Below are 20,617 nucleotides of genomic sequence, written 5' to 3'. Positions count from 1 at the left end.
TTGCTTTTCATGTTCACTGATCAAAGAACATTTCATAAGACCTCTTTCTTTCGATGCACATTTGCATCTTGGTTTCATAACCCGTGCTTCTTTAAGATTATCATAAAACCATTTTTCATCTTGTTTCACTCTACCAAAATAAGGTTTACCACTTTCTCTTAATTTTTTGTTTTTTTTTAATAAACCATGTTGCCTCCTGGACTTGGAAACGTTTTTTTTTGTTTTTTACTTTTTCTTTTAGGTTCATCTAAAAATGAAGTTGAATCTATGTCCGAATATGGAACTAAATTAATATTGATTTTGCTATCAAAAACTGACACCGGTGCAAAGCGTGTACTTGTCAGCTCAAGTTTTACTATATAAATGCATGGCTGTCAAGGATTTAGCTGTGTTTACGCGGGAAAATCAAAGCAATCGGAGTTAACTGGTATACAATTCATACAATATTTTAGGTTTTAGATAAAAAATGTGACTTGACTGTTTAACTAATCGATGATATTATTAATACTATTATGAAGATGGTAAAAACTCATTTTGCCTAAAATGTGGACTTAGCAGGTTAACACTTTAAAGCAACAATTTCTCTTAATTCTATCCTAATTTGTTAATTTTCTTTGGCTATTTTCTTATAGTTTTTTTTTTCTTTCCTTATTGGCTTTGGATTACTTGATCCATTCAGCCACGATAGATACTAAATTACTGTTTGCTACAATATTCCAAATATAATAAGATTACGTACATATGCGCACATATAATACTTATGCACGCACATACATACATAGGTAGATACTGAAATCAATAAAAAGCAAAAAAAAAACCAAAAAGGGGGTGGAAACATTAAATTGACCGGCAGGTATACCCGTCATTCATGGCCATAACCAACTTAAATTAATTTACAAATAATGAAATTGACAAAAAAACTAAAGCTATTTCCTTGTGGTATTTTTATAATTACGTATTTTTTTATGGGAAATAAGCCACAATTTTACTAAAAAATGAATTTATTAACGTTTCGAAGCCCAAAACCCAAAGCAACTCATAAATATTGGCGATATCATTTTAAAGTCTTCTACTTTAAAATGTATAATATACGTCTGAATTGCCAATATAAATGAGTCAGATTAAATAAATTATTAGAAGAATTTTTTTACTTAGCAACATGTTTGTTTTATTTTAATAGTATTTTGTATTTTGACAACGAAACCCGATTTGGGCTTCGAAACGTTAATAAATTCATTTTTTAGTAAAATTGTGGCTTATTTCCCATAAAAAAATACGTAATTAAAAAAACTAAATGCTAATACTTAATACTAATAAATATGTAAGTTTTTTAACACAGCGCTAAGGCTTCAACCCGGTTCGACACCGCTGAGGTTAAGACCTTTTTCTTATAGTTCTGTACTTGATTTTTAATACATTTTTTAAGTTCTTTGACCATAAGATTCTTTTGCTCTTTCCTTTGTTCTGCCATATCCTGCCACATCTCTTTTATTTCAATTTTTATGTCTGTCCGCATATCCTACATTAGTTCTAAGAATTTATCTAATTTTGCATCCTTATCTTTTTCCTTTATCGCCGGTGACCTCATCGTTATCTTACTTTTTAGGAACGCTTCACCTTTCTTTTCACTTTCGTCTTTACTTCTTCGCCTTTTATGTCACTCGTCATTACTACTATCACTATCCATAATTCAAAATACACACCGCGAAAGTCATCAATCCCGGGGGTGCTAATCCCAAACATAAAAATTTTGTGTTCGTGAACGTATGACGCTTATGATTATAATTACGAACATAAAACATGAATTTAACGAATCATAGTTAGTTATAGTAATCGCCAGCTAGGTAGAATCAATACTGCACATCCAACTAGCTGTTGATGGGATATATTCCTAACAAAGTATCGTGTCATGAACAGTGTAAACACCGATCGCTTTGAAGAGATACGACAATGAGAATCTGAAAACAGTTTTAAGTGTACTTAAAAATATTTACCTATTAAACGGAGAAGATTGCTTTTTAACGTGTCTACTGGTTCTCGAAGAGCAGGATCAAGACTTATAATGTGGCATATAGCTTTAACAAATTCTAACGCAGCACTTGATCCATCAGACATTGGAGGAAGACGGTTATGAATTTTTTCTGTCATCCTAAGATATTAAGAAAAAACATTTTTTAAAAAGAATATAGAATATTTTGATAAAAAGAATATTGAATATTTTAGAGAAATTTGTTAATAGCTTAACGGTGCGTCTAGTCGGATAAACTTTGATGTGTGGGAACACTGGAACAGGAGAAGTTTTAATTGTGGAACGTGATTTTAATTGTGGAACGTGTCATCCTGAGAATTTTGATTGTGAAAACTAGCAGGTTGTTTTTAAGTTTATTCAATAGCAAACTTTATATAATATATGAAAAAATATTTGTCCGGCAAATATGTTGGGCATTTTAATAAGTCCGACACGTAGAACATGTCAAATGACAGGAATTATATTGGTGATAAATAGCAGTCTGATTTTTGCATGAGAGTTTAATGAAAGGATAACAAATCAACTGGAAGTTCTGTCCGACAAAATACATGAGACATTTTCGTAGTCTGACGTTCGAAACCTGTAACCTGTTCCACAATTAAAACTTCCCCTGTTCCAGTGTTCGCTTACATCAAAGTTTGTCCGACTAGACATCGTTAAGCTATTAACAAATTTTTAGCTTGCTATTAATATCCCATAAAACTCATTTAACAATATCAATATTTATTTACATTATTTAACAGTAAATTTTTAGCCCTTTTCTTCAAGAGCTTGTCTTCATGTTTCCAGTTTTATTCTAAATATTTTTGTAGTAGTAATATTATATATTTAAATGAATATTCTTCTTCTTCTACGGCACTACAGCCCAAATTGAGCCTTGGCCTCCTTTATTTTTTGCCTGTTTGTCTGTGGCTGCTCTTCTCTATACACGGACTCCTAAAAGGGCTTGTGCGTCACTGTTTACTGTGTCTTCCCAGCGCTTTCTTGGCTTCCCAACCGGTCTCTTTCCCTGCACTCTAGCATTCAAAGTTCTTTTTTGTAGCCTATCCTCTCTATTCTTATCACATGTCCGGCCCAATTCAATCTTTGTATTCTAATGAAGTCTAATAGGGGCGTTTCCTTATAAAGTTGATAAAGCTCGTTGTTGTACAGACTTCTGAAGATTCTGTTTTCCCTAACAGGTCCTAGTATTCTCCTCAATACTTTCCTTTCGAATGTGTCGAGTTTGTTTTTGGATGTGTTTTTTTCAGGACCCATGCTTCACTGCCATAGCATGCTATTGGTCGAATTAAGGTTTTATAGATTCTCATATTTGTATTTCGGTGGACACTTTTAGACCGAAATATATGGGAGAGGGCAAAATAAGCTCTGTTTGCCTGCGTTATTCTCTTCCGAAATATAGTCCCACAAAACATTATACATCAAGATTGATATGAATTGATGAAGACATTGAAACGGTTGGAGAGTTTACATACCTGGGAGTAGAAATATATGCCGGTGGATCAGAAGATGGAGAAATGCGGAAGAGAATAACGCAGGCATACAGAGCTTATTTTGCCCTCTCCCATATATTTCGGTCCAAAAGTGTCCACCGAAATACAAATATGAGAATCTAAAAAACCTTAATTCGACCAATAGCATGCTATGGCAGTGAAGCATGGGTCCTGAAAAAAACATCCAAAAACAAACTCGACACATTCGAAAGGAAAGTACCGAGGAGAATACTAGGACCTGTGAGGGAAAACAGAATCTTCAGAAGTCGGTACAACAACGAACTTTATCAACTTTTTAAGGAAACACCCCTGTTAGATTTCATTAGAATACAAAGATTGCATTGGGCCGGACATGTGATAAGAATAGGGAGGATAGGCTACAAAAAAGAACTTTGAATGCTAGAATTCAGGGAAAGAAACCGGTTGGAAAGCCAAGAAAGCGCTGAGAAGATACAGTAAACAGCGACGCACAAGCCCTTTTAGGAGTCCGTGTATGGAGAAGAGCAGCCACAGACAAACAGGCAAAAAATAAAGGAGGCCAAGGCTCAATTTGGGCTGTAGTGCCGTAGAAGAAGAAGAAGAATATTCATTTAAATATATAATATTACTACTACAAAAAGATTTAGAATAAAACTGGAAACATGAAGACAAGCTCTTGAAGAAAAGGGCTAAAAATTTACTGTTAAATAATTTAAATAAATATTAATATTGTTAAATGAGTTTTATGGGATGTTATCTTAATGAATACAACGCATCCAATTATTCTATGACTATTAATTTCTTTAAAATATACGATAATTTAACCATTGATAATAACAATCTCTAGCAATTTCGTCGTTTTAACACATTCATACTTTTGAAAACTTAGTGCTTACAATTTTGAAACCATACTGTACAACCAATAATAAAATAAAGTAGATAGGCGTGGATCCCGCGTACCAAAAAAACTTTATTAATAGCAAGCTAAAAATTTGTTAATAGCTTAACAATGTCTAGTCGGACAAACTTTGATGTACGGGAACACTGGAACAGGGGAAGTTTTAATTGTGTAATAGGTTACAGGTTTCGAACGTCAGACTACGAAAACGTCTCATGTATTTTTTTGTTTTACAGAACTTCCAATTGATTTGTTATCCTTGCATTAAACTCTCATGCAATAATCAGACTGCTATTTACCACCAATATAATTCCTGTCATTTGACATGTTCTACGTGTCGGACTTATTAAAATGCCCAACATATTTGCCGGACAAATATTTTTTCATATATTATACAGGGTGTCCCGAAAAGATTGGTCATAAATTATACCACAGACTCTGGGGTCAAAAATAGGTTGATTGAACATAACTTACCTTAGGTACAAATATGCACATAAAAAAAGTTACAACCCTTTGAAGTTACAAAATAAAAATCAATTTTTTTCAATATATCGAAAACTGTTAGAGATTTTTTATTGAAAATGGACATGTGGCATTCTTATGGCAGGAGTATCACTATAAAAAAATTATAGTGAAAATTGTGCACCCCATAAAAATTTTATGGGGGTTTCGTTCCCTTAAACCCCCCTAAACTTTTGTGTATGTTCCTATCAAATTATTATTGTAGTATTACTAGTTAAATAAATTGTTTTTAAAACTTTTTTGCCTCTTAATATTTTTTTGATAAGCCAGTTTTTATCGAGATATTTTGAATGTTTGTCAAATCCACCACCTATTTGTATACAGGGTGTTTCATTGGGAAAAGGAAATACTTTAATTGTGAATAGAGGTCACCGAGGCGGTTCTAGTTATACTACATTATTTGCCATACGGACTTTTATAACCGAGTTACAGGGTGTTTTATCGATTTTGCCAATTTCTTTCCTAAGCCATAATTTTAGAACTACCCTGTATATTTTTTTGATATTTGGTGCACATGTGTCTCATCCAATCCCCATACGACCGACATACTAAGCACAAGAAAAATCCAGGTCCGGATTAACAAAAAATTATAAAGTAATTGTGACCTTAAAACAACACCCTGTATATTGAAATGCTGAAAATCTGTTTGCATATTTAAAAAGAGCACAAAAAAGTAAGTTTAACGGTTCGCTTCAATTTTTCGGCCAGACAATTTTATGATTTTAATTTTGAAATTATATTGAATTTTTTAAGAACTAAGACATTAAAAAGCAGGTATTATTAACTTTTAATTATAAATTGTTAAAGCTATTGAATAAATACTTATTTTAAAATTAATAAATACTTATTTACCACATTGGAAAGACCCAATTATTAATCACAAGAAAAATCCAGGTCCGGATTAAAAAATAAACATAAAGTCATTGTGATCTTGAAACAACACCCTGTATACTAAAATTTTCAGAATTTTTTTGCACATTTGAAAAGACCACAAAAATCTGAGTTTATCGGTTTGCTTTAATTTTTTGTGAAGGAAATTTAATGACTTTAATTTTGAAATTAAATATACCTACGAGTATTGATACTTTGAAGAACACTGAAATTAAAAAGCAGATTTTTAAAGCACTTTTAACAATAAATTATTAAGGTTATTAAATTAATACCCATTTTAAAAATAATTGATACTTATTTACGACATTTGAACGACTCACTTACAAATCACAACAAAAATCCAGGTCCGGATTAACAAAACAATATAAAGTAATTCTAACCTTGAAACAACACCCTGTATATTGAAATTTTCAAAATCCGTTTGCACATAGGTATGAAAAGAGCACAAAAAACTAAGTTTAATCGTTCGCTTCAATTTTTTGGCCAGACAATTTAATGAATTTAATTTTGAAATTATGTCGAAATTTTTAAGAACTCTGGGAAAAATTTCGATATAATTTCAAAAGTAATGTAATTAAATTGTCTGCATAAAAAATTAAAGCAGGACATTAAACTTAGTTTTTCGTGCTCTCTTCAGGTGTGCAAACGTATTTTAAACATTTCAATATACAGGGTGTTTTTTCAAGGCCACAATTACTTTATATTTTGTTGTTATACGGACCTGGATTTTTCTTGTGACTAGTAAGTGAGTCCTTCTAACGCAGTAAATAATAACTGATTATTTTTAAAATTAGTATTTATTCATTAACTTGAATGATTTATTATTAAAAGTGCTTTAAAAACCTTCTGATTAATTTCAGGGTTTTAAAAAAATTGAATATATATTATGTATTTAATTTCAAAATTAAATTTTAACTATTTAGAATGGGAAATAAGCCACAATATTATTAAAAAATGATTTTTATTAACGTTTCGACGCCCAAATCGGGTGCCGTTGTCAAAATACAAAATACTGTATTTTGTATTTTGTATTTTGACAACGGCACCCGATTTGGGCGTCGAAACGTTAATAAAAATCAATTTTTAATAATATTGTGGCTTATTTCCCATTCTAAATAGTTAAAATTGTAAAAATGCCACAAGAAAATAGCTTCAGAACAACATTCAAAATTAAAGTTAATAAATTTTTGCACAAAAAATCAAAGTGAACCGATAAACTCGGATTTTTGTGGTCTTTTCAAATGTGTGAACAAATTTTGAAAATGTCAATATACAGGGTGTTGTTTCAAGGTCACAATTACTTTATGTTTTTTTGTTAATCCGGACCTGGATTTTTCTTGTGATTAATAATTGGGTCTTTACAATGTGGTAAATAAGTATTGATTCATTTTAAAATGAGTATTTATTCAATAACTTTAATAATTTATAATTAAAAATTAATAATACCTGCTTTTTAATGTTGAGTTCTTAAAAAATTTAATATAATTTCAAAATTAAAGTCAAAAAATTGTCTGGCCGAAAAATCGTAGCAAAGCATTATACTTAGTTTTTTGTGCTCTTTTCAAATATGTAAACAGATTTTCAAAATTTCAATATACAGGGTGTTGTTTTAAGGTCACAATTACTTTATAATTTTTTGTTAATTCGGACCTGGATTTTTCTTGTGATTAGTAAGTCGGTCGTTTGGGTTTTAAATGATACACATACACATGTGTACCAAATATCAACAAAATATACAGGGTGGTTCTAAAGTTATGGCTTAGGAAAGAAATTGACAAAATCGATAAAACACCCTGTAACTCGGATATAAAAGTCGGTAGGGCAAAAGATTTAGTATACCTAGAACGGCATCGGTGACTTCTATTCACCATTAAAGTATTTCCGTTTCCCAATGAAACACCCTGTATGGTTAAGTATGATTATAAAGACATGGTAATAATATGTAATATGAAAATTTATGAAGGTATTAAATTTATGAAATGCAAAATGAAAGGCAAAAAAGTTTTAAACATACTGTGTTTAACTGATGGTACCGCAATAATAGTTAACTGGAATGTACACAAACATTTGGGAGGTTTAAAGGAACGAACCCCCCATAAAATTTGATGTAAACATATATTAAAAAAGAAGCCGCATCTGGATAAAAACTGGCTTATCGAAAAAATACTAAGAGGTAAAAAAGTTTTAAAAATATTGCGTTTAACTAATGGTACCACAATAATAATTTAATTGGAATGTACACAAAAGTTTGGGGGGTTTAAGGGAACAAAACCCTATAAAAATTTTATGGGGTGTACAAATTTCACCGTTGTCTATTTTTTAAGATGTGTCTGCAATAGGAATGCCACTTGTCCATTTTCAATAAAAAATCTCTAAAAGTTTTCGATATATGAAGAAAAATCGATTTTCATTTTGTAACTTCAAAGGGCTGTAACTTTTTTTGTATCCGTTATTGTATATAGGTAAGTGACGTTCAATCAATATATTTTTGACCCCAGAATATGTGGTATAATTTATGACCAATCTTTTCGGGACATCCTGTATAAAGTTTGCTATTGAATAAACTTTAAAAACAACCTGCTAGTTTTCACAATCAAAATTCTCAGGATTCGAGTAACGATTACGAGAAATTAATGTTTTATTTTTTTGTAAAATATGAAAGTTTCAGTACGTGTAAAAATTGCCGGTATTTTTTTCTCATGATCATCTTTCAGTGCGTCACAGTTTTTCGATTTCTTTCTAACGCATCAAATTGTATGTGACAGAAAAAAAGGCACGTCGGTGATTACTTTGGTAATTATTCTAGTTCGGTGGTTATTCTAGTTGTCGATAGATGGCGATAGATGTCGATAATGTCGTTAGATAATAATATTACAAATATAATCTGTATAATTTATAAGACTATACAAATCAAAGAAAATACCATTTTATAAATGCAAGAAACACATTTGATTTGTTTTTATTCCAAATTGAAAATAAAATGTGACAACTGTCAGATTTAACTAAAATGTCATGTTAGAATAAATGTCATAAATGTGTATTATCACGGACTTACCCTTTTTCCTATCATTTGTTACGCACTGAAAAATGATCATGAAAAGGACAATACAATTAATCAAATAAATACTTACTGAAATAGTGTTTGACTTATCTCCCCCGCTAACAATTCTTTGGCATAAGTAACTACACTCTCATGTTGTGCTAATCCAAAAGATGGCTGACTTAAAATTTCTTTAGATATTGTTGAACGTTCTTGTTGTTTTAGTTTAGTGTAAATAGCATTGATACATCCTGCAATAACGGCATTAAAATAATTACGACAATTTCCACGTTCTGGCAGAAGTTCGGTAATATTCCATTTCATTTCGACAACTGGCTACAAAGTAAAAAAATATTTATAATATATAACCAGTTTATTTTATACAGTGCTAGTCAAAAGTCCGTTCCCCCCTCGTATCTTTGAACGGTTATACTTATGATAGTGATATTTAGACGGAGGAAATAATCGGACGTAGGATTCTCAACTAGTCATAACAGATGACGTAATAGTGACAGATGACGTTACAGAGCCACTGTGACCGATAATTTTAAATAGGGCCTTATGGTAAGTGATACCTCGTTTGAAAGATATTCAAAATACCTATTCAGTCATACTAATTTTTTTGGGGTTAAGTTGATTTTGATTTTGGGGAATAAATTAAATAAATATATCTAACATTGTGGTTTCGCATTTAATTAATAAAAATTCAAATGTCCGCCTATGGTTTTTGAAGTTATACTTGTTTACCGGCGATAGAGGGTGATTTTTTTATATGTTAAAACCTATCAGCCCGGCGCATGCGCATTATAACTTTGTTCTGATTGGATGTTCAAATGACATGTCAAAAATTATCCGTATGGCAGCTGTGGTTTGGAGGTAAAGGTAAAGGTAAACAAATGTATAATATATTAGTTTTATTGTTGTGAGGACAGAAACAAAAAAGTTTATAATATTGTAGTGACTTTTAAATAGTTTTTAAAAGCAACAGGTACGTAATAATTGTTAATGTATCATGGGTATAAACCTACCTATTTGATCTGCCAAAATACATAGTATGTAATACTTTTATTTATATAATTTGATTACCATCAAAATTTCTATCAATATTCACCTAATATATTGTTTTTTTACTCTATGTTTTGTTGTATTTTTTCAATTCTAAATCATTTTAATTCAAAATTAAAATAATTTGATCAATTTTCAAAATATCAAAATATCACAAGTTTAATCCGTTTAGTTAGTCGATCTTCGTAAATAATGACACATAGTGTCCGTGGCTAAGCGGAGAAGGCGAATGAATTCCAATACCAACCGCTCTTATCAGCGCTGGTTCGAGTCCCAATAGAAACTTTCTTTTTTGTTTTTTTTTTTAATACATTTTATGATTGTAAGTATATTTATTATATAATTGTATTTTCAGAAAATACGTATTTAGTTAAAAAAATTTTCGACAATTAATGTTCAGACATCATTTGTGGCTTGTTTAATGTGTTTGTGTGTGTTTTATTCTTTTATTATTTTAATTTTTGGCACTGTTCTAATAAAAATGTTTGAGAAGTAGTAAGTATAAATTAGTTTAATATTTAAACAAAATATAAATAAAAAGTATATTAATTTCGTTTAAATCATATAATAGAAGTATAACTTCTTACGTGCGTACAAAGTACACACACATTCTTTTTTTTTTTGTCAAAAAAGTTGACGTTTTTCAGTTCAACGTCAACCTTTTTGACAAGTAACCATAGGCGGAAGTTTGAATTTTTATTAATTAAATGCGAAACTACAATTTTATATTTATTTCATTTATTCATCAAAATGAGCTTAAACTCAAAATTAGTATGGCTGAATAGGTATGTTCAATACCTTTCAAACGAGGTATCACTTGCCATAAGGTCCCATTTAAAATTATCTGTCGCAGTGGCGCTGTGAAGTTATCTGTCACTATTACGTCACCTGTTACGACTAGTTAAGGAGGTTACGTCCGTTTATTTCCTCCCTCCAAATTTCACTATTATATGTATAACCGTTCAAAAGATACGAGAGGGGAACGGACTTTTGACTAGCAGTGTATACTAAATACATCTACCAAACATGTCAAATATTCGTTGCTAAATATTTGAAAATTGGGTTAATAAAAGTAAATAGAAAACACCGTTGCAATCAATCTCTATATAATATTAAAAAGCTGGCAGATGTGAGAGGGTCTTCAGGCCCGGTCTGGCCAGGGCGGCTGGTTGGCGATCGCCGAGGGCCTCCGGCTCAAGGGGGCCTCCAAAAGCCAAAAAATTCAAGTAAACAAAAGTTTTTTTATTATAAAAAATTATTTTGTTTTACTGTTTCACAGCGACGTAATACAGCAAAAACAATTTTAAATAAACAATAACCTACTTTTTATTAAATTACAGCTAAGGGTAACCCCTAAGGTTACCTAGGTATAATAAAAAAGTAATAGTAAGTCGCTCGGTGCTCGAGGTAGTCACCGATCCCACCGCGCCGCACCGTTCGGCTTAAGCTCAGCGCTCAGCGGTAGTGACTCGACAGCGCCGCACCGGCGCCCTGGACTCGAGCAATATTCCAGCAAAATATTTAGCAATTATTCAATTTCAACCAAATTATTAAAAATTTAAAAGCATTTAAAACCACGTTAGCCGCATGCAGCAAACATAGGCTAACTATTGTTGCCGTGAGAGGACCCCATGGTCCTCGTTTTATTTCCGGGGAGGGGGGGGGCTCAAATCACCATCTAGCCGAGGGCCTCCAATGGAGCCAGACCGGGCCTGAGGGTCTTTCAGCTTAACTGCAGAAAAGTTAATATTAGACAAGATCGAAGAAAACAAATGGGGCGATGCAAAATAGTATATTGTACAACAAGAGAGAAAAAGACATATTTCTCACGTACGAGGCGAGTGCCGCAAATCAAGCGAGGGAGAAATATGTCGTTTTCTCACTTGTTGTACACTGTACTTTTTCTATGGATGCGTTTTTGTCAAGAGTTCAAACTTCAAAATTAAATAATTTAGGTGCTTTTATGTAGATTATATGCCAAATATAAAATACATATTATACACATATGTAGGTATTTAATATTCTTAATATTTATATACTTTTATCAGTTTTGAAAGGTAATTCCTGGTAAGTTTTGATTTGACACATTTTATTTGACAAAAATATTTGTGTTTGTATTGTGCATGTTACCATGGAAACCACAATTCTACTTATGGAACCCGTGAGAAAAAATATTTCTCACTGCAATGACCGACTTTTCTCGCAGCCTGAGAAATTGTTCGTTTTGAATGTATGTAAGTAGTGAGAAGTTGCACACTGTATAGCATCCATAGAAAAAGAAAATTTCCACAGCATATTTGGAATTTCTATTGTTCATACTAAGTCAAAATTTCTCAGTGTCTTGTCGTCTTACTTTTTTAGTCAATCTTTATTGTATAGTAAATCGGAATATTGAGAAACTAGTTGTTTAGAACCGACCATACATTTAGTTTTTGTGGTCTTCGCGTACCACACGTACCCAGTGTGGATTTGCCTCACTCCAATATTTTAAATTCTGGCGATTTACATTCCCACACAGTGTAAATATTGCTTCGTCGGAAACACATATCTTGTTAACGAAGTTCTCGTCAGTTACAATTTTATTCATCACCTCACTCAACTGTAATCTACGCTCGTAGTCACCTTCATATAAGAATAAAGGTTGTATTGATGATTACAACAATTATCGACCGATATCTTTGTTGCTCATCTTATCAAAAGTTTATGAACGAATTTAAAAAAAAATCAAATTAATCTACATTTTGAATCTAACAACTTTTGCATCAGCTATTTATCATTTCACTAGCAATATTTTGGAAGGGTTTGCAAAATATCTTGACACTCGTCGAAAGAGTTCGAAATGGTCCATGGAAAGATGGTAATGATCTCTGAATCGAAATTAAATATAATGCCTTTTATCTACCCACGGTTTTACTCACGTATCGAGTACTAGGAAGCAGATTTGTTGATCTTTACCTCGGTGAATTGATATGTTGTGGAGTGCAACTCCTTAAAATCTCCATCTTAAAGAAGATTAACTCTTGCTTGGGCAGCCTACGGAGCTCTGAGAGACATATTTAGGAGCAGTATACCGATCGGTTTAAAAAGACAAGTGTTTGACCAATGTGTGCTACCGGTAATGACATATGGAGCAGAGACACTGACTCTAACCAAGGCAACAGCGTCGAAAATGCGGGTTGCTCAAAGGCGCATGGAAAGATCCATGCTGGGCGTAACTCTACGGGATAAAATAAGAAATGAAGATCTCAGACAAACAACCGGTATCGCAGATGTTGTAGAACGTATCACCAGGCTCAAATGGAACTGGGCAGGACACGTCGCCAGGCTGAAAGATTCAAGATGGGCACGAAAGCTGATGGAGTGGAGACCAAGAGAAGATAAACGAAGTAGAGGAAGGCCGCCTACACGATGGGCAGATGATATCAGGCGGATTAGTAAAAACTGGCAAAAATCAGCACAAAACCGTGAAGTGTGGAAACAATTGAGGGAGACCTATGTCCAGCAGTGGACGTGAATTGGTTGGATGATGATGATGATGATGATGGAGTGCAACTATGTAGACTCCCCATGTCTATACATTCATCACTCTTTTCCTTGCAATTTTTAGAAGGATGGGAATAGGTATAAGAAAGAATCTGTTTCCGAACTAAGAAATCCAAAGATTTTATTATTTTTAAACATTTATTTGTTTGAAAATGGAGTCTTTTGGGTTTCGACATTTTGTAAAATTTACTTTAAGAAATAACACTGGTATTGAATACATTGCTCTACCACGATGTGCAACTGAGGCGAAGTTACTGGGGGTACATTTAGATGCAGGATTAACCTGGGAATAACATAGTTAATTCATCGAAAAAGTGATGAAAGGGTTGCCAATGCGAGTCCATTATACTATTGGATATAGAAATTGAGTCAATACTCGCAATCTTAAAGTTTGTATTTTTAGTAGTTGTTACAAAATCATGGGGCAACCGGTTTCGAGGCTTACAATTTCTGCCTCATCATCAGGCCCAGTACATAAAGTCTTCACAATTACAAACTACAAAAAGTCTTCACAATTACAAACTACTTTTGTAACAACTACTAAAAATACAAACTTTAAGATTGCGAAAATTGACTCAATTTCTATATCCAATAGTATCAACGAAAAAGCTTTCCCGACAACTTCTCCTTTTCAGGAACCTTGTACAAGTGACTTACAGGGAAACTAAAATAAAATAAAAAATAAAAATGTATATGGTCTTTTCATGAGCATTTTTCAGTGAGTCACAAATGATAGAAAAAAGGTAAGTCCGTGATAATACACATTTATAACATTTATTCTAACATGACCTTTTAGTTAAATCTGACAGTTGTCACATTTTATTTGCAATTTGGCATAAAAACAAATCAATTGTGTTTATTGCATTTATAAAATTGTATCTTCTTTGATTTGTATAGTCTTATAAATTGTACAGATTATATTCGTAGATATATTATATAATTCGTAAATATTTTTTTTTCATTATAGCGCCATCTATCGACAACTAGAATAAATGTTATAAATGTCTGTAATCACCGACGAGCCTTTTTTTCTGTCACATACAATTTACTGCGTTAGAAAAAAATCGAAAAACTGTGACGCACTGAAAGATGCTCATGAGAAAAAGAATACCATTTTTATTCAGTTGCAATGCGAAGGCAAAACTGTCTTATTTTTCACTTAGAACAGTGAGCGCAAACCAGCACTCTAAATCGACGATTTTCGACTATAATTGGAGTCATCAGCAGAGAGGCTTAGGTTTGCTGCTCTCTGCCCCAAGTGACGAAGCTCCGAGAGCCTATCCCTGCATTGCAACTGACGTTTATGGAGTAGGTGGCTAGCTACATCTGGCAACTGAAAGTCAAAGTTTTCAACCTAATAGAAATATTAAAAATATTGAAAAATATTAAAAATATTCCTAAAAGATATTTAATTGAACATTTATTTAATTGAAAACTTATTGGACCATTTTCCTGGTAACACCTCCATGGCTTCTAAAAATTGCAAGCCAGATGGATGCTGAAGCGAAGAAGACAAGAGGGAATTCAAAAAATTTACAATTCATGACCCCGTCTGTTCAGCTGGTAAATTCCAACGGAAAATGGACCTAGTTACTCAAAGGAGTAAAACTAATATAAAATAATATAAAAAATAAAAATGTATACCATTTTTATTCAGTTGCAATGCGAAGGCAAAACTGTCTTATTTTTCAGTTAGAACAGAGAGCGCAAACCAGCACTCTAAATCGACGATTTTTGACTCTAATTGGAGTCATCATCAGGGAGGCGTAGGTTTGCTGCTCTCTGCCCCAAGTGACGAAATTCCGAGAGCTTATCCCCGCGTTGCAACTGACGTTTATGAAGTAGGTGTCTAACGACATCTGGCAACTGAAAGTCAAAGTTTTACACTGACTTATGCTGTTCTCTCCTGGGGTCACTCTTGTCATATCGGTAAAGTGTTTGGACAACAAAGAAAGTGTGTTCGTATTATCTCTGGGCTCGTTTATTGAGCAGACCGTAGAAACTCCTTTGGATCTTTTAAAATTGTAACTTTACCTAGTGTTTATGTTATGCAGTGTTTGTTGCACATTAAACAAAATCTTGGCCAATACAATGCGCACATTAGTCCTGTCGCCAGGGGGGGTACAACGGCCTCGTTAATTCAGATGGACTTACCCAAGTTTTTTTTATGTATTTTGACCCGTAGAACACGAATTTTTTGGGTAACAGTTGATCCGGATGTCGATAAGATTGTTATAGACCAAGAACTTGAGGAATCAAATAACAGCGATTTTTGGCAAAACAAAACAATATTTTGTATTTTTTGGGTCATTTTAAGCAAAAAATATTTCTACAAGTTTTTTAGTAGGATGCACAGTTTTCGAGATAAACGCGGTTGAACTTTCAAAAAATCGAAAAACTGCAATTTTTAAACCCGAATAACTTTTGATTAAAAAATAAAATAGCAATTCTGCTTAGCGCCTTTGAAAGTTCAAGTCAAATTATGTCGGTTTTGATTATTTGCATTGCTAAAAATTTATTGTGTTATTGTTAAACAAAGCTACAAACAACTAGTGCGTGAGTGATGTTTCTATGATTTCTCATTTAAAATCGAACGAGTAGGTAGAATAGGTACTAGTGCAATCAAGTCTATTTCTACGTTACATGCGTTAAAACGCATGTAAAAGCACGGGAAACCCTACGTGTTTATAGCTTTGTTAAACAATAAAAAAACAAATTTTTACCAATGCAAATAATCAAAACCGATATAATTTGACTTAAACTTTCAAATGCGGTAAGCAGACTTGCTATTTTATTTTTTAATCAAAAGTTATTCGGGTTCAAAAATTGCAATTTTTCGATTTTTTTAAAGTTCAACCGCGTTTATCTCAAAAACTGTGCATCCTACGAAAAAACTTGTAGAAATATTTTTTACTTAAAATGGCCCAAAAAATACAAAATATTGTTTTGTTTTGCCAAAAATCGCTGTTATTTGATTCCTCAAGTTCTTGGTCTATAACAATCTTATCGACATCCGGATCAACTGTTACCCAAAAAATTCGTGTTCTACGGGTCAAAATACATAAAAAAAACTTGAGTAAGTCCATCTGAATTAACGAGGCCGTTGTACCCCCCCTGGCGACAGGACTACATAGATTTTCGCAATTATCCCATTAGAAACAACAATACAGTTGAGTCCAGGGTTCTTTTACCCGTGCGTCATTAATACCTGGCGAGATAAAACACATACTTTTTATCTATAGGCCAGGGTAATAAGACAAAAATATACCATGTTCGTGACACTTCAACAGCCAGGCTACTGACGCGTTTTTTCGACAAGTAATACTTATAACAAATTGCAACTATTTCCTGCGTAGGATCTGGCGGCCATTTTTATTTATACACAATTTAGTGTCAACAAACGGACTTTTTTCATTTTTTTTTCAAATCAATGAAAAACAGTGAAACCTATGGTTTTTTTAGTACAAACATCTTCGAGAGCATGAAAAAGCTTTAAAATGGCGTATCATAGAGGTTGATATACTCATTTGTTGTTAAGATAATTGCAAAAGAGTCGAAATCGCAAAAAAATTAATATCGCAATAACTACTGTAAAAATACGTGTATAGCTTTGATATTTTTGTTAACAAAGGGTTCTTTGGTGCTTAATATGGGACAACAATTTCAAAGCGATTCATTCAATTGTTTAAATTTTATTCAAATTGTTTATCCCAGAGAGCTTTTTTTACAATAACATATGTCAGAAAAGTATGATGTTAGAACCATTCTACAGGTGTCAGATGAAAGAGCATGAGCTAAACTTTCTAATTGGTTTAAACAAAAATGAATAAAAGATGCGTTTATTTGTAATAAATAGTTATGTAAAAGTATCGTCAATCTTTCCTTATAAACTTTTTGAATGATTTTTTTCAAAAAAATCTATTTTTTTGCCGTGTTTTAGGTGCACAACTATCAAGTAATGTTATGTATATAATAGTTGATAAAAATGTTGTTCTGAAGCTATTTCCTTGTGGCATTTTTATAATTACGTATTTTTTATGGGAAATAAGCCACAATTTTACTAAAAAATGAATTTTAATAATAAATTCATTTTTTAGTAAAATTGTGGCTTATTTCCCATAAAAAATACGTAGTTGATAAAAAATTGTAATAAACATATATAATTTATTATATAAAAAAATAAAACGTTTATAAGGAAAAATTGACGATACTTTTGCATAATTATTTATTACTGATAAATGCATTTTTTATTCACTTCTTTTAAACCAACTTGAAAGTTTAGCTTATGCTCTTTCATTTGACATCTGTAGAATAGTTATAACATCATTTTTTTCCGACTTATGTTATTGCAAAAAAGCTCTTTGGGATAAACAATTTGAATAAAATTTAAACAATTAAATGAACTGCTTTGAAATTTTTGTCACATATTAAACAGAGAATTGTGACATATTAAGTACAGAAGTGTATTCAGCTAGGGGGTCGCCAAACACATTATTAATTTTTTTTTGATTACATGTCAATAAAAAAGTCTTTCCAATGTTATCGTTTCATTCTTGATGGAAATGTACCATGTTGCCAAAAAATTAAGTTCCAGAAATGATTCCTTCTGGGTGTAACACTTCTAATGTCACTGAGTATATTTTGTAATACATGCAAAACTGAATAATTATCTACATAATGTATTTGTGCAGCTTTCCGTGAGAATTGTGGATCACCAACAAAACTCTGCATTAAATCTAAATTTTTATTGTAATTTATAACAGTTTTCGGTCTACTCTTTCAAATGCCATCTTTTACTCGTCCAGTTTCCTCAAAGCGTTTTACAATTTTTTGTACCGTCGCCTTATGGATCGGAGGATGGTTTGAGAATGTATGTTAAACAAGTTGGCTACTCCACTATAAGACCTTTTTCTATCCCCGTAGCCCCTTATTATTCACATTTTTTTTAAAACAATCGTTATTATAAAGATTTTAAAAACACATAAAACAAAGGTCAACTTTAGGTATTAATACAATTTATTTTACAAATAGATATTTTTAGTTTCATGAATTAATGTCAAAATCACAGCATTCTATATTACCTGAATTACTTCAAAACTTTTAATAAATTTTATTTTAATAAATTTTGAATCTGGCACTTTTCTCTTTTCTTTAAGAGATGTCGCTGTAGGGTCCCAAAAGTGGATTTTAAACTATTTTGAAATTCCACATAAATACACAGTTTGGTTTCGTTCTGCCTCAGAAGTGTGCACGCAGCTCTACTGAGGACGTCGTAAGACAGAAACAGCTGTCTGAAGATTGTGTATCGCCTCTGAATCGAAAAATAACATTAACACTGTCTTTTTCACATTTACTTCAAAACTACTTGGCACTGAGAAGTTTTATTTAAAACTTTCGTGACTAGATAAAATACAAAGTTTTATATTATGGTTTAACTCATATTGAAGTGAGGAGTCCAATAATCATACAATACAGGGTGATTGATTAGTGGGGTAAAGCTCAATAGATCCGCTGTAGTAATAGATAGCAATAAAAGTTAATAACAAAAATTGTAGCCAACTTTGAGCTTCACATTACAAAATTAGTTAGAATGTTACAGGGTGTTCGATAACACAGCGGCAGACCAAACTTGTTTTTTTAAACGGAACACCCTATATTTTATTTTATATTCGAAATCCTGTTAACTTCTTCATTACAAAAATATAAAGGTTTATTATGTTATACAGGGTATTTACAAAGTTATAACCAATTTTGTATGAAAATCGTAACAAGTTCAACTCCCTGTATAAATAAAAATAAGCAAGACAGCAATGGTAAATTAATGCCATATTTTTCTATTTATTGTCAAAATTTTCAAGAATTATTGACATTGCTAATTTTCTTTATATCAAATACAGGGTGTGTCAAAACGCAAGTACATTATTTTCTCAGTAATGTTAAATGGAATACCCTGTATTTTATATCATTATTGAAAAGTAACATTACCGTACTTTAATTTTTATATAACATTCCCTATGTCCAAATTTATTAGTTTTTGAGATATTTTTATTTTTCAGAGCAAATTCTTTTAGGTGTCTAAGCACTGATTTCACCAACGATACCTAAATATTTAAGAATTACCTAAGTGGGTTTAGGTACTTCCTAACTCGAAAACGGATTTCACCATACGATAATAATTGCCTAAACCGCTTAAGCATTACCTTACGTTAGAATACGGATTTCGATCTCCCTAAACTTTAGGTATTACTTATCGTTGACAGTCAGGTTATATTTTTAAAATTTTGACTAATGTACTTGTGACGTTTGTCAATAATTTCCTTCTTACCTTAATTTTTCTATTATTCTGTAATATTAGGTATATTAGTTGTAATTTTGTATTTTCTTTTATATTATTAATAAATATAATATGTGTTGGAAAATATAGAAAATCCTTTGGAGTTTTTTACAGGTCTGTTGACAAAATTATGTAGTCTACCTACTACCTAACAAACTAGTGTTGTGTTTCAAAAGTCCATTCCTGATATAACTAAAAGTGTGTCATTAAAAAATTAACAATAAAAAGCAATTTTCAACATATTATTTATTTTAAAATTATTTCATTAATGACAATTCAACTAACTTCAATTTTTCGTCATATGTGAAATTTACAACTCTTTTCTCTTTCTCCATTTCACTGTACATTGTACATATTATACAAATAACATACAAGACTATATTTATTATATACATACTTAATGCACAAATAACTAACTACATACTAAATAAAATAACTATAACAGTACAAAACTGAATAAAACCAAATTGGCAAACCAAACAATAATGACAAATAATCGAAAAAGTAAGGAAATGTCATCTTATTCTTCTTTTTATTTATCAAAAATAGGTCAAACATACCCTAGGTAATACCTAGGAAAGCATTTCCTAGATAAGCAGTTCTTTTAGTTGTGAAATGCGATTGTTCGTAAGTATTGACTTAAGAAGTTCCTATCGATAAGAATTACTTAATAAGGCAACTGTTTAGGTATCGTTGGTGAAATCGGGCATAAATGTATCTAAATTTTAAGTCAGCCATGACTGAATTGGCAATTGACGATTACTGATTATCAATCCGGTAATTAATGTAACAATGTAGCAAATAAAGAAAGAAATAAAAAAAA

General features: G+C 31.8%; 1 protein-coding gene across 1 annotated transcript in view; it reads right to left on the bottom strand.

The window, feature by feature from the left end:
• The window catches only part of LOC126884313 (DNA polymerase epsilon catalytic subunit 1), a 263,412-nt gene that overhangs the window by 15,642 nt on the left and 227,153 nt on the right, over positions 1-20,617 (bottom strand). Inside the window, exons 25-26 of the mRNA XM_050650251.1 lie at positions 8,944-9,188; positions 1,995-2,149 (exon numbers count right to left, since the gene is read on the bottom strand). Of these exons, the coding sequence (XP_050506208.1) occupies positions 1,995-2,149; positions 8,944-9,188 (400 nt within the window). The remainder of the gene's footprint in view (positions 1-1,994; positions 2,150-8,943; positions 9,189-20,617) is intronic.

The sequence above is a fragment of the Diabrotica virgifera genome, chromosome 5 (genome assembly GCF_917563875.1).
Source record: "Diabrotica virgifera virgifera chromosome 5, PGI_DIABVI_V3a".
In the NCBI taxonomy this organism is placed as follows: Eukaryota; Metazoa; Arthropoda; class Insecta; order Coleoptera; family Chrysomelidae; genus Diabrotica; species Diabrotica virgifera.
Note: the sequence above shows the minus strand (reverse complement) of the source record. Positions and strands in the feature narration are given on the sequence as shown.